Raw genomic sequence first — 14411 nt, forward strand, 5'->3', positions numbered from 1 at the left:
GGCATCCTGAGAACGCCTCTCACGTTGCATGCAGAGGGAAGGGGGACCCACGGGGAAGCTGAGGTATCATGCCAGTTCACAGTCAGAGGATTAAGGAAGTGGGGCGACTCAACACAGCCACTATTAGTATTGGATTTCTTCTCTCCTTCCTTTTGGCCACACTTCCTTTTCTTCTTCAACTCCTGGAGGCATGAGGCCTGAAACTCCTGCTATTCTGAAGGAAACAAGGTTGGAACCAAGGATATCTGTGATACAGGGTAAGACCTGAACATCTGTGATCAATGTCATCCTCCTCTATGCTGTTATGCTCTCTTCCGCAACACACGTATTCTGTCCTCAATCCGTATAGTCCAAAAAAAAAAAGTATATACATTTTAAGATAAGAAAACTGTATTAAAATTGTAATACTCAATATATACTGATAACAAAAGATGACTACAAATCATATTTGACTTCTGCAATTACAAGAGGTGCTCAAAGTGGTTACCATCAGCGTCCAGACACTTCTGATTAGTGTGAAGTACTGCCTGAGCAACGTTGACCCCAGTGTCCACTCATATACACTTTTTTGGCATACCCGGTAGATTTATAAGTATATTTTATTTCCTCAATTAAATTGAAAGCTCTCTGATGAAGAAAAACGTATAGTTCAGTTTTGCACCTTCTTCTTCAGTAACTTACATACAAAGGGCCCTCACAAACAATTATTTAACAAATTGAATAGAAATACTACTTAGTATCTAACATCACTAACAACTTAATATTTAACCACCCTTTTTCACTTCTGAAACAAAAGTGTAATTCTGATTACCTTGTAAAAACTGAATTGGCATACATGTTTTCTGTTGATCTCAGAAAGAAAACTAGCACTTTGTAGAATTTATTTAATTTGTGGAAGCTCTAGAGGATTCTATAATCTGATTCATTTAAATGAGCCTCCAAATTAGTAACAAACAATAGCTACATTTTTTTATCATTCTTTTCATAGTTTATTAAATGTTAAACAGTTATTCTTTATTCCTTTACAGAACTATTTCAAATTCAGTGCAGAGTCATCCAGAATTTTTAAAACCTGGATTAATTTCAGGCATCACATAATACAGCTAATGTTTCCATGGTTTCATATTTCTAATGGCTCTTTAATATGCCCTTCAGTATCAGTAATATCGTTCCAGTGCTCCTCTCACCTCTCCCCACTGATACTGAGCCTATACTTAATATCTGTTCACCTAAATATATTCAAATGTAAGTCATGTGATTGGAAATGCACTTCTGCTGCTAGTGTCTCTGATACACTTTTCCAATTTCCATTCATTTAAGATCTGGTTACTTTCATGTTTAATATTAGGTTCTGTGATGAATTCAGAGCCACCAGTCCTCACTCTTTAACGGTACGCTGCTGCCCTCTATGTGTTTGAAAAGTTCCCTACAATATAACAATTTCTTCAATAAATCTCTTGTATATGCCCAATAAATAGAAACCCATTCTTTTTCAATGAATCATAAATTGGCAGCTCTATAACAATTAAATGTGTATGGTTATTAATTAAAATTATACATCTCTTTCCTTTCTGGATAAGAGTAATATGATCAGACGGTCAACTGATCATATTAATCTTAAAAGGAAAAATAGTAAAAAGAAAAAAAAATTGGTATCTCATTGCATGCCAGATTTTCAGTCAATTCTCTTTTCACCTTAATTTATACCTTTTTCCCTTTAGGTAAGCTTCCTGTTTTAAAAAATCAATGTGTTTTCTTATCTGTTATGTCTTAAGCATCCAGGGAGAAGTATAAAATCTCTTATGTGCTTGGTGAATGCTGAGAACTGGTTATCAAAAAGACATTTTTGAAGACAGAACAAAATAATTTCAGTTCAAATTCCAAGGACTGTCAGAAATTTCAACCAGGTATTTTTTTTTTTAAGATTTTTATTGGGGAATTGGGGGGATGGGAACAGCGCTGGGGAATTGGGGGAAGGGGAATAGACAAGTTGCTGTTGTTTTGTTCTTCAGTCTAGTTGTGGAGGCCGTTGCTTCACTGGCCCAAACTGGCACCATCATTGCGCTCCTCCTGGGCGAGGCAGATCAGTTGCCGGCTTCTGGATGGCCGCTCACGCTGGCTGCTGGCTACACACGGTAGCCCATGGCAACCCACTGCCACAGGGGCTGCAGCCTACACCGTCGCCGGCAACTCACGGCAGCCCAGCTCCAGGTTGAGCTGTTGTTCAGCATCTTAGCTGTAGAGGGCAGTGTCACTGGCCCTCATATGTGGGATCCGAACCAGGGCCCTCTGGCGTCCCAAGCCAGTTCTTAACCATCGCGCCACTCGGCCGGCCCATCAACCAGGTATTTTTTATGTTCAAAAATTATAAAACTGGGCCCTGCCGAGTAGCTCAGTTGGTTAAGAGTTGGCTCAAGAGCACACCCTCTGAGCAACAAGGCTGCGGTTTGATTCCCAAATGGGCAAGTGATGCTGCGCCTGAGCTGAGCTGCTGCTGAGCTGCCAACAGGTGGCAGGATGGCTCAGCTGGTGTAACAACAAGACTGCCTGTTCGATGGTGAGCTACGCCCACCCGCAACTAAGACTGAACACAGCACCTTGAGCTTAGAGGCCACGAGCTGCCGACAGGATGGGAAGCCAGATGGCGATTGGCACCCTCCACAACGAAGATTGAAGAACAACAACTTGGTTGGTCTCTTCCCCAATTCCCCAACACTGTTCCCCTCACCCAATTCCCTAATAAAAAAACCTTTAAAAAAAAAACTAATTAAGGCTTGAATTACTTTTCTTCTCTGGAAGAGTTCTGAAATAAATGATGTTATGGCATGATACTCTTTGGTGATGAGATTTTCTGGCCTGGATAGAGTAGGTGGCAGGTAGCTATTACCTGAACAATTCCACATATGGTTTGCTAAGATTTGTTTGTAGTCAAACATACTGACTGAAACTCAGTGAAACTACATTCAGTTGAACGGCATATTAACAAAAGGGAAATGTCTGATTATTTAACCATCTACCTGCATTTTAGTGCTCAGAAGCCTTACAATTGAAATATAACATGCAGACTACGTGTAATTTTCAATGTTGTACTCAGCTGGAACTGCATAGTGAACGGCATTTTGGTATAGCAGAGACCATGAGACTCAAAAGATGGACGAAACCTGCATTTCATCCCCAGTTTTCTCAACACTTAACTTCTCTGAGTCTTACATCTTTTACTTTTAAAATAATCAACATGCCATACCATTCTCATGAAATTGTAGACAGCATCAAATAAGAAAATGAATGAGAAAGCACCAGCAGGATGTATGCTCTATACAAGGAGCTTAATAAATCTTTGTTTAATCTAAGTTTAACATAAACATTAAATTGTTCCTGCTCTTCTGTTTAAGGAGCACTCTCTGCCTTTTCTCCCCTTCCCAAAGTTTCTCATCAAAGTTTCTTGCTCTTCGTGTATCTTTTTATCTATTGTTTTTTAGTCAGACTGCTGTTTCAAATCTAGCGAGTTTAAGCAGAAAATGAATTTATTAAAAGGTAATAGGTCACAGAATCTGGGAGAATCAGAAGATCAGGTTTGGAAGCTGCACTTGATTGCTCCAGAGAGACCCTAAGCCACTGGCAGTTGGCAAAAGTACCTCCAGCCCCACCTCAGGATGCTGCTACTGGGATCCTTGTCACTGCTGCCTCCCTCAGCTTACCCAGAGTGGAGTCCATAGAGGGTTGAATAATTGCATCTGATTGGCAGGGCCTTTGCACCATGACTACAAGAGAAACTTGAAAGGTGAGGTTCTGACTTCTACCTTGGGAGACAGAAATCAATAGGAGAGAAATGTCGCAAATACAAGAAAGTGATGGAAGGGTCCCACATGGCCACAAAGCAGGACCATTCTCCCCAGCTCTTTGTTTTTTATAATCCCCATCAGGCAGATCATATCATGTTTACTCAGGAGTTTCTAGAAACAGAGAAGCCAAAGAAGTTCATATAATGGCATACATTTTAGGGCCAGTAACAAACCATACATTATTGATTGTCTCAGCTGTCCCCATTTCTATTTGTCACTCTCTCTGGGTATAAGAGTATGTATGAGAGTATCATACCATACAAGGATAGAACTGTATTATGTGTACAGCATATTACAGTTGGTCAATCAACAGATTGATTAAATAGCTATTGAATTCCAGAACACTTGCAAGGTACGAAAAAATGCAAATGTGAATAAGATCTGTGCCTTCCATTCTTAGAACTCACATCTGAATTAGGAAATCTGTAATGTAAACCACTAATTAGAGGCAACACGAGAAGAGTTTTAACAGAGAAGGTGCAAGGTACTGTGCCCAGATGGAACATTTAGAGATACAAGTTCTAACAGCTGTAATAGGAAACCCAAGATTAAAGGTATTGTTCAATAACACCAATATCACAAAAATATCGGTAAGTCTGTTTTGTTAAACAGGTGGCTTGAGATATGTCAATAGACTATTGTGTGATGCTGATAAGTTCAGACTTTACAGTGTGCTTTCCATTTGTATTCATATTTAAGGTTTTAGATCTTTCATTGCCTTCAAATCATTTCAAGTTCATTGTTATTCATACACTCACTGTAAAATGCAATTTTAGATCATAAAATGCCCTTGAAAATAGAAACTTCTTACTATGATACTAATGTTTGGTTTCCAGCCTTAAAACATTATAGTTTTTAATTTACATTTCTTATGTATACTCATTTAATAACCAACTTTAAATTCAGTAATCACACTCCCCCTAAGCTTTGATTAGAACAATTATAGTAAATGAAAATAAGAAAGTAATTTCTGTAAAGAGATTCATAAAGCATCCTTTCAAGCCATAAAACAGCCTTCTAAGTAGTTTTTTTTTTTCAGCATTAGGGCTACAGAAGTTATTTCTATTCTGCTTAAGATACACAGATCCAAAGCTCTTTCATTGTCTACTCATCTTCTTTGTCTGATCTCCCCTAGTACTATGAGTCTCATCAGAAGGCTTAGCATACAAAAGATGCCCAATAAATGCCATTGAATGTCTATCTGGCCCTCTTACCTAGACTGAGGAGGTACAAGCATCAGCGGAAAGTTCCCTCAAAAATAGAAACCCTCTGAACAGATAAATAGAAAAAAACAGATAACTGAATTTGTACATCTACCTCAACTTTTCTTTAGCCAGAAAGTTTCTTGGCCAATGTTTATTTTTGGTTTGCCTTAAAGAACAAGAATATACATCAGCACACACCTAAGGGAAATCTCCAGGTAGATTGCCACACCAACTTATGTTATAAATGGATTGGTAGCACATGGCTGAATGTTTTCTGTCAACTCACTACTGTACACTGAACACTGGAGATAATGTCTCCAGTTACATAATTCCCACACACTGGCATTTTAAATATAGTATTTTTTAAATGTCAATAAAAGGTATAATGGAAAAAAAAATAAAGGCTACAAATACTGTGACTAAGAGAGTTGTTGTTTTTTTTTTAATATACCTTTTACTCAATATGATCAAGCCAAGTTAAAACACTAGGCATGTTTCATAAAGGCCCATGGGCTGCAAAGGGGTCTCTACAGCTCTGGTTGGGTGAGACACAGTGCAAGTTTTTACATGTGTGGATCCCTAAACTCAGGTTCTCCTCTCTAGAAGTGGAAAGATTGAGGAAGCAGTCTTTCGCTTGTTCTTACAACTGTATTTTTTTATCCCCAAATCCCTCATTTCCCCAACACACACACGTATATGTACACTCAGACACATGCACACATGCACACACACACACACACACACACACACACACGCACAGTCACACTCACACACCAGTAAGAAAGAAAGTTTTACCACAAGTAAGGAAGACCCCAAATCACTGTGCCTTAAAGGAGACAGAATTTGTTTCTCTCTCAGATAAAAATCTGGATGTGAGCAAATTGAGCTCTGCCCCACAAAGCAGAGCTTCCATCTTGTTATGCCATCTTGTGTGATTTCCATTCCCAAGGGCATTGCTCCAGTCACCTTACCTGCATGCAAGCCAGCAGGAAGGATAAGGCAGAAAGATGGGGAAAGGGCAGAGAACAGAGCACCTGTCTTCTAAGGCAGTTTCCTAGGGCATCCATAAAGCACTTCTACTTATATCTCTTTGGCCTGAACCTAATGATGTGATCATACTCAGCCACAATGGAAGCTCAGAAGTGTCATTTTTATTTTTATAGTGTGTTCCCAACTGACCCATTTAAGTGTTATTACTGAGAAGAGAGAGGAGGAGGAATACTGGCAGATAACGAGCAAGCTGCCGTGGGGTTCCTCCCTGCCCTCCCTTCCATGATATGAAGTGTGGGGTTTCATTCTCAGAGGGATCAGGGCACATTCCTTTCCTTCTCCACTCATCCTTCACTACCTTTCTCTCTACCTCTTAATCTATCAAGAACCTTATTCTTATGTAGCCACACACACTTCTTCTGCTCAAAGAAGAAGAAAGGGGAGCTATGAGTGAAGGACAGACCAACTTTCACTACTTAAGCTACTGAGAACAGTAGTCCCCTTCTTTCCATGGTTTCAGTTATCCGAGGTCAACTTCAGTTCAAAAATATTAAATGAAAAATTCCAGAGATAAATAATTTATAAGTTTTAAATTGCACGCCCTTCTGAGTAGCGTGATGAAATCTCACACTGTCCCACTCATCCTGCTCAGGATGTGAATCGTCCCTTTGTCCATCGTATCCAAGATGAATATGCTACTGGCCCATTAGTCACTTAGTAGCCATCTGGGTTACCAGATCAACAGTCATGCGTACGTCTCATGTGCAGTGCTTGTGTGCAAGTAACCCTTATTATACTCAATAATGGCACCAGAGCACAAGAGTGATGTAGTGACGCTGGCAATTCAGATATGCCAAGGAGAAGCAGTGAGGTGCTTCCTTTAAGTGAAAAGATGTGCATATGAGTACATAGGGAAAAAACATAGTATATATAGAGTTCCATACTATCCTCAGTTTCAGACAACTCATAGGGATCTTGGAACATAATCCCCACAGATAAGGAAGGACTGCTGTACTACAAATTTGAATAGGAGGATCTGAGCCAAATGCTAATCCCCTGCTTGTGTGCTATCTAAAGTGAGACCACAGTCAGTTTTAATTGAACACAAAATCTCTGTTTGATCCTAAGCAGAATAGGGTTTTCATTTAGTAGTAAGTGGATTTTGGATTTCTTCCTGAAAGACGCTAAACTTGACTGGTTGTTCCAATATTATCTCATTCAAACAGAGGTCTGGAACAAATATTCTCTGGGGAGATACCAACTTCTGTGGTCAGCAGGATCAGTAATTTAAATACAAATGTAAGCTGCAAACATAGCCCAAGTTATCTAGGCAGTTGGTCTCACACTTACAAAGCACTAGGGTATCTTTGAAATCTCTAGTTTCAAAGAAGGGAGCAAAGTACACAGAACTGACCCCCCCAAACACACACCCACACATACCCATTCTACCTATATTTTATGTATTGGGCTACTCTATGAGGCATTGTGTATAAAAAGGTTTTGACTACTTTTAAATATTTGACCTCATTGTTCCCAGCCTGAATTCTATTTCTTGTGGGTTTGTTTCTTGTGGACATTATAGCCTTGAAATTTCTAGGCCTTTCAGGAGCTAGTAATGAAGGATAAAAAGAGAAGGGACATATGTGAACACTTCTGCTGATTTGTCATCATGACATATTTTTGCAAAACTTATTTAACTTATTTAGAAACATCACAGTGATGCTTGCAAAATAGATCCTCAATATGTCTTGATAAGTGAGATTATATTAGTAAGTACTTTTGTCTCCCTGGCAGTCACAACCTGTCTGTGTAATGGAAATAGTTTCTTCTTTTATTTAATCATTTAATTTGCTTTCTAATTCTTAAAGTTTTTTTATTGTGTGACTATATCTGTTTCCTAAAAAAAAACAAACAAAAACAACCTATGTTTCTATCTAGGTAAATATACACAAAGAAAATGATGACTGACTGACAAGACCTGGTAAGTTTGCGTATTACAGCTTCACCACAACTTTTATTGTTATCAGAATCCTCTCGGCAGTCCCACTTCATCTGTCAACTATTCCATGGGGACAGAAAAGAATGAAAGCATGTGTAATGTTCTTGCTGTTAATTATAAAAGTCCAATTCTTTTCCTTCTGATAGATCAGCTACTTAAGTAAAAATCACATCTCTAAAGGAATAGTTAGGGGTTCCATTCTAAATAAAATACTCCAAGAATTTATTTCTCTCGGCATCCGTTTCTTCATTTTCCAACTCATATTTCTTCATGGCAACAAAATAGCGAATAAAGGTTTCTCCTAGAGCGTGTCTCAGATACTGATCTTCCTCCAGTGCCACAAGCGCGTCTTCCAGTTTCAAAGGGATCTCTGAAGGCTTTGACTGATACAGCTCTGTGCTGTCATCTGGACCAGCCAAAGCACCATCACTGCTTTGAAGTCCATCCAAGCCTGCAGCAACAGTCGCGGCCAGCACCAGGTAAGGGTTTGCTGTTGCTGAACCCAGTTTATTTTCTATCCGGGTGCCTCTCTCCCCATGACACTTGATATTAAAAGCACAGCTGTTATCGTTATATCCCCATGTTGTAGGCATACTCTCCTTCTGGTCTTTCCTCTCCTTAGAATAACGTTTTCGGCAGCTCACAGCAGGAGCCATCAGGCAGCTGAGAGCAGCACAGTGCTTCAAGAGTCCTGCCAACCATTTTTTCCCAGTGACTGTGAGCTGCTCCGATCCAGAACTGCTGCAGAACATGTTTCTCTTCCCACCGAGATCCCAGAGACTATGAGACAGAATTCCTGAATTGCAGATTCCAGTCTCAATGAAAAAGCTGGTGATATAATTGTATTTCCTTGCCACTTCTTTGACACCTGTTCTGAGGGTAAACGCATTATCAGCTGCACTGATGCCAAATTCGGGCAGAAAACAGATTTCCATCTGACCAGGCCTGGTAGAAGAGGAAAAGCTCTCGACATTGGCTCCAGTGTGATACAAACCATCCACGAGTTCCTGGATGAAGGGCTGGTCATGATTATTTAGCAATGTTAAAGTAGGAAAAGATATGGTCTTTGAGTTGATAATTTCGGGGACACCAAAAATGCAAAAATCATAGATGAAGGCAGAGAGCAGGGAAAAGCCACAGTCCTGCAGCTGGTCCAGCTGCTGCTTTGCGATGTACCTGGGGGACGTCAGTAGAGGCTTACCAGTCACAGTGAATGTGTCACATATCACTCTCGCTGTTCTCTCAGCCCATGGCAAAACTCTAAAGGTTGATAACTCTGGCATGAGGACTATGTCACTATTAAAACATGTTGCTCTTATGTGATCCACTTCATTGTCCTTAGGATTCGGTATCAATTCAAGATAACCTCGGGGCATAAAAACACCATGGGTCACTTTTTCCTAAAGAAGTTAAATGACAGAGCAATTAGGTTTTGACACTTGAAAGCATACAAAAGTGGGGGGAGGAGCTTGCAAATGAGGGGGAAAAATGTGTTTCACATCTGTTGGGCAACACTAAATGTCTGATACATTTTAAATATTTTAAAATAAAACCACAAAGATGCTTTTAAAAAACAACTCAATATGTTTAGCCTCAAAGTCTTCATATGCTCTTGAGTCTGAAAATAGCAGTCATAAATAAAAGGTAGGATAATAAAGAAAATGTCTTTACAGCAAATGACAAAGGTTAAGTAAAGCTGTATGGAATTATCTGAAGTGACTGTAACCAAAAGCACTTCTTAAAGCACTTTTTATTTTATGGATAGTTCCTAATACTGCAGATAAGGCTTTCTTTGGGCTTAGTCTATTGTAATCTCCATAGTTAGCTGACACTCAAAAGTCTACAGTAAAGAATTCTCAGTCCTTCTCAGAAAGCCAACTGTAGTCAGTGCTACGACACACAGGATAGTTGTCCTAACACCAGATGAGCTAGGTCTGCTGACAGCTGCACTCTTCTCCTCATTCACTTTTACAGCCTACTTAACAATGAACTACCTCACTGACTCAGAGTCCCAGAAACCTTATCAATGTGGACCCATATCTCCAAAGTTATCATTTCCAAAATGTGGTAGCCTCCTAGCCAACATGAGCTGGGGTCACCACATCTGACTTCCTTTCCTAGCTCTTCCATGAATTACTTGTCTGGGGTTCGGCAAGTCGCTGGACTATGTGCCTCAGCTTCCATGTCTGTGAAACAAAAGTAATAAACTAGATGACTGCTAAAACACTTTCTAGCCATATACTTCTTGAGGTCAATGGATTTGGTCATTTATTTAACTTTTGCTATGTGCCAGACAATGGGGAATTGGTGAGGTTTTAAAGTCAAACAGACACATAAAACCATTTCTAGAAATTGTCCTAGGGATATCCAAAAGGCTGCATGTGTTGAAGGTTACATTAATGAATGGAGAGAAAGCTGACTATAAAGTTTGGTTCCAATGATGTCAGTGAGTGTCATGAGGTTAATAAAACATACTGACATCCTGCAAGCCAAATTGTTTCTTGCGCTGCCTCCAAATCCCAAAGAGCATGGCTACCCAAGAGAGGCTGGTGTTAGCAGAGGCAATCTACTAGTTTACTCCCCTGCCTTTGACTGTGCACCACACTCCTTCACATTCCGCCAACTCTACACGTATTTTCAAGTGCCATTTGACTTGGCTGATCCAAATCTGCTTTCACCAGTAATAAAGTTGAGTAAGTCAAGCATTATTCATATGCCTGTTTAATTTTTCAACTCACTCAAGAACCTGTCTATATAAACTTTACACACACACGCTCACACACACACACACACATTGTAGGATTTTAGAGTATTAAGCATGAAATCCTTTAATTCAGACTTTCACTATAAGAAATAATGTTATTTCCCTACTTGTCAATTCCTTAGTTTGAAAATCTGTATGTTAGTTCTGCATATATATAAAATGAGGAGTCTTATTTATGAGACTACCTAAAGTTGCTGCAGTTTAAATCTGTGTTTGTATTTACTTGGTAGTGAACAATAGAGAATAGCTTGTTATTATTTCACTCCAATAGTCCTTCACGAATTGAAAGAGTAGTAAAAAGTCATAACTTCAGGTTATTTAATCTGTATTTTTCTGAGCACTCTTTTTTAACTGTCATTTTCTTCATTCTTTTTTGGACACTCTGGATTCAAACTACTCTTTATTAGTAGTGGCAAATATATAAATACCAGGGTTGCCAAAAAATGTATACACATTTTAAGAGATGTTATCTATGCTCAAGCAGTCATTCACCATAATCAGAAGTATCTGAACGCTGATGGTAACCACATTGAGCACCTCTTGTAATTGCAGAAGTTAAACGTGACTAGTATTCTTCTTTTGTTATCAGTATATATTGAGCATTACAATTTTAATATATTAATAATAGTTTCCTTTCTTAAAATGTGTATACATTTTTTGGCACCCTCTGTATATATAAACAGATCTTGTTCATGACAATGATTGCTAGCTTAAACTGTGTTTATAAATATAAAGCAGTAGGACAACTTCACACTCCAACATAGATCACCAGGGACTCAATAGAAATTTTTACAGAATAGCTTAAATCTCTATGACAACTGAAATTTGGACCATGGTAAAGGTCACCTTTTGAAATAACCAAAGAATTGGTTATGAGTTCTACAGTGATATATCATGTTTTGACTAGATCAAAGATAGAACCTATATTATCTGCATATAATTTAAATAAACACCAATCCTTTGATAGAACAGTGATGGTATAAGTTGGTTGTTGATTTAAATAAACTAATGTTTGAAAGGCATTTAGCACAGTGCCAGGCACATGGTAAGTTCTCCAAAAGAAGTAGAAATCACTATTACCAGAGGTTTCCCATTTGGCCTTTTCCCATTATGTAACAATCTTTGCCTGTATTCTTTGTGCATGACTTGTTTTAAAAATCAATGTTTTTTTTCAATTTTACATGAAAGAATACTTAGCTACAATTAACAATAAAAGGAAATATAAAAGCTAGAGGCAAAAGGTTCAGTAAAAAAAAAAAAAAGCACTGGAAATGAAAGTGAGGATTCACTGACTGACATCCCAGCTCTACCACTAACTGCCTGTACTATTTTTAAAATGCTTTCCTTAACTTCTCTGGGCCTTGTTCCCCTAATTTATAAATGAAGAAGATGGAATACATTATCTCTTATATCCCTTTATGGTCTAACAATAATTTTCGCATTAGCATTTTATTTTCCACAAATAGAAAAACAGTTTTAAAATTATTTTATAAAGATTGAAATTACTTTTTACTAAGCTATTGGCAAATTCAAATTATTTATTTATTTTTTGGCAAATTCAAATTATTGACTCCACTCTTTGTTTAATGAATTTCCCGTAAAGTATTGCATATAGTTTAGACTGGTTTGCACAGATGGACCTATTTTTAATGTCTAGTCACAATAAAATTTCCAAAATCAATTATTTAATCTTAAATTACAAATATTCATGGTGCAAATTCCTATTTATACCTTTACAATTTCCAAATAAATTTAAATCATTTTGTTAAAAAAATATATAGATACTGTATGGTCATTAAATAAGAATAAAATAATAATAACTAGGTAATAAACGGGGTAATGAAATGTATAAGAAAACGGGGGTTAAGAATAAATACAGCAATTGAGAGGAAGTATAATGAGTTATATTAAAATATTCATGATAGACAAAATTTTCCCCTATCTAAGCTTAAAAAAAAAAGTGCTTCTTATACGTTCAAAAAGTGCTTCTTGAACAAGATAATGGAAAATATTTTCAACAGCATTTAAAAAAAGAATGCAGACATTTTCTCTTTATGTCAATTATATCAATCCTCAACAAATGGAGGGAGCATATTAAATTATATTTTCATAAAGGAGTTCCATTGAGGAACTAGAGTAAGGTTTTAAATATGTAGTTTTCAATGCCATTAGTGGAATAAATTATTAGAATTTGATAAAAGCTGAATAGCAACAGTTTTATATTGAGGTCTCTGGTAAGTGGCTGAAGTGCTAGTTATGTTTTCTTATTGACTAAAAAAAATTCATGTGAATTAAATTCTGAACCTGTCCACAATAAATTTCAGATTTTGTTATCAAAATTAACCAGCATGTATTCTTGCCTTGATAAAGAGGAAATAATATCTGCAGGTAGATCTAAAGAATTTCTTAAGAAACAAATTTGAATTTGTTGGGATTCTTTTAAAAAGTGTTTTGAAGATGCCCAGGTTTTTTTTCAAACAAAAAGCAAATGAGAAAATTATAATTTGATATTAAAGTGATAAAAGTAAGATATATTTAAAAAATAAGCTGAGAAGATGCTTAACTTTTATACTTTTGTATATAATATTGACTGATGTCTCTTCCTAAGAAATGATATTTCAGTAGCACAATAAATCAGTTATTAAAATAAATATAATACATGACATAAACTGAAAAACAATCTCGAAAATTCTCACTCAAAACATATCCCAAAATGCAGTATTTCTTGATATCACTATTTTTGAGAACTTAATATTCATTAAGTCATCCAACAACAATAGGGTATTTTCTTATCAGAATTAGAAGCTAAAAGAGATATGCTTTTTATCTAACCAATTCTTTCTATTTAATTATTTTTTTTTATATTTGCTCTTGGGTCTTCTGTTGCAATTTTCTCATGTCAAACAAAATATAATCTTCATAACTGCAGTAAAATTAAAAAATAATAATAATTCTGTAGAGGGAAATTACTCAAGGCAGAAGGATTAAAATTACCAGTCTTAATTAGTTTTATATTTCTACTGGGGAAAGAAATTGCTGTTTGGAAGCTGAAAGTATATGTTCAGCTCCTTGGGGAGCAGTAATGTATTTGGGGAGGGACAAGGAAAGGAGCAAAATAAATTATTGGTTTTCAGCTAAAGTTGCTGTATAGATTACACTAAAATAACAAAGAGTCATAAGGACCATTTGCTTGCTAATGGTCATGAAATTACATTCAAGCATAACTCTACTTGCAAAACTCACTTGGAAAAAGTGGGCAGGGATACTCTTAGACCTGGACACCCCATGGAGATCTGCTGCTTCAAATCGCACAAACTGAAGGTGGTTTTTGGCCATTTCTTGTTTAATGTGCTTCATTCTAGAGGAGAGTTGAGGTGTGGTTGGAATCTGAATGCTGTCCCTGCCGTTATCTGTAAGACAGAGAATGGTTCAAGAGCCTTAGATTATTATGATTTGAGAAGCAAAATGAGGCTAGAAAGTAGTGAATTTTTCATTATGGTTATTGACAAAAACATCATGCAGAGAGTGCCCAAAACATGTATACACATTTTAAGTAAGGAAAAAACTGCTTAAAATTGCAATAATATGCACCAATAACAAAAAATGAATAC

At 37.2% G+C, this 14411-nt stretch overlaps 1 protein-coding gene across 1 annotated transcript in view; it reads right to left on the reverse strand.

Moving 5' to 3' along the window:
* Positions 1–8107: 8107 nt before the first annotated feature.
* The window catches only part of LGSN (lengsin, lens protein with glutamine synthetase domain), a 33038-nt gene continuing 26734 nt past the window's right edge, over positions 8108–14411 (reverse strand). Inside the window, exons 3-4 of the mRNA XM_019630567.1 lie at positions 14044–14210; positions 8108–9436 (exon numbers count right to left, since the gene is read on the reverse strand). Of these exons, the coding sequence (XP_019486112.1) occupies positions 8237–9436; positions 14044–14210 (1367 nt within the window). The 3' untranslated portion in view covers positions 8108–8236. The remainder of the gene's footprint in view (positions 9437–14043; positions 14211–14411) is intronic.

This window comes from Hipposideros armiger, unplaced genomic scaffold (assembly GCF_001890085.2).
Source record: "Hipposideros armiger isolate ML-2016 unplaced genomic scaffold, ASM189008v1 scaffold_923, whole genome shotgun sequence".
Classification (NCBI taxonomy): Eukaryota; Metazoa; Chordata; class Mammalia; order Chiroptera; family Hipposideridae; genus Hipposideros; species Hipposideros armiger.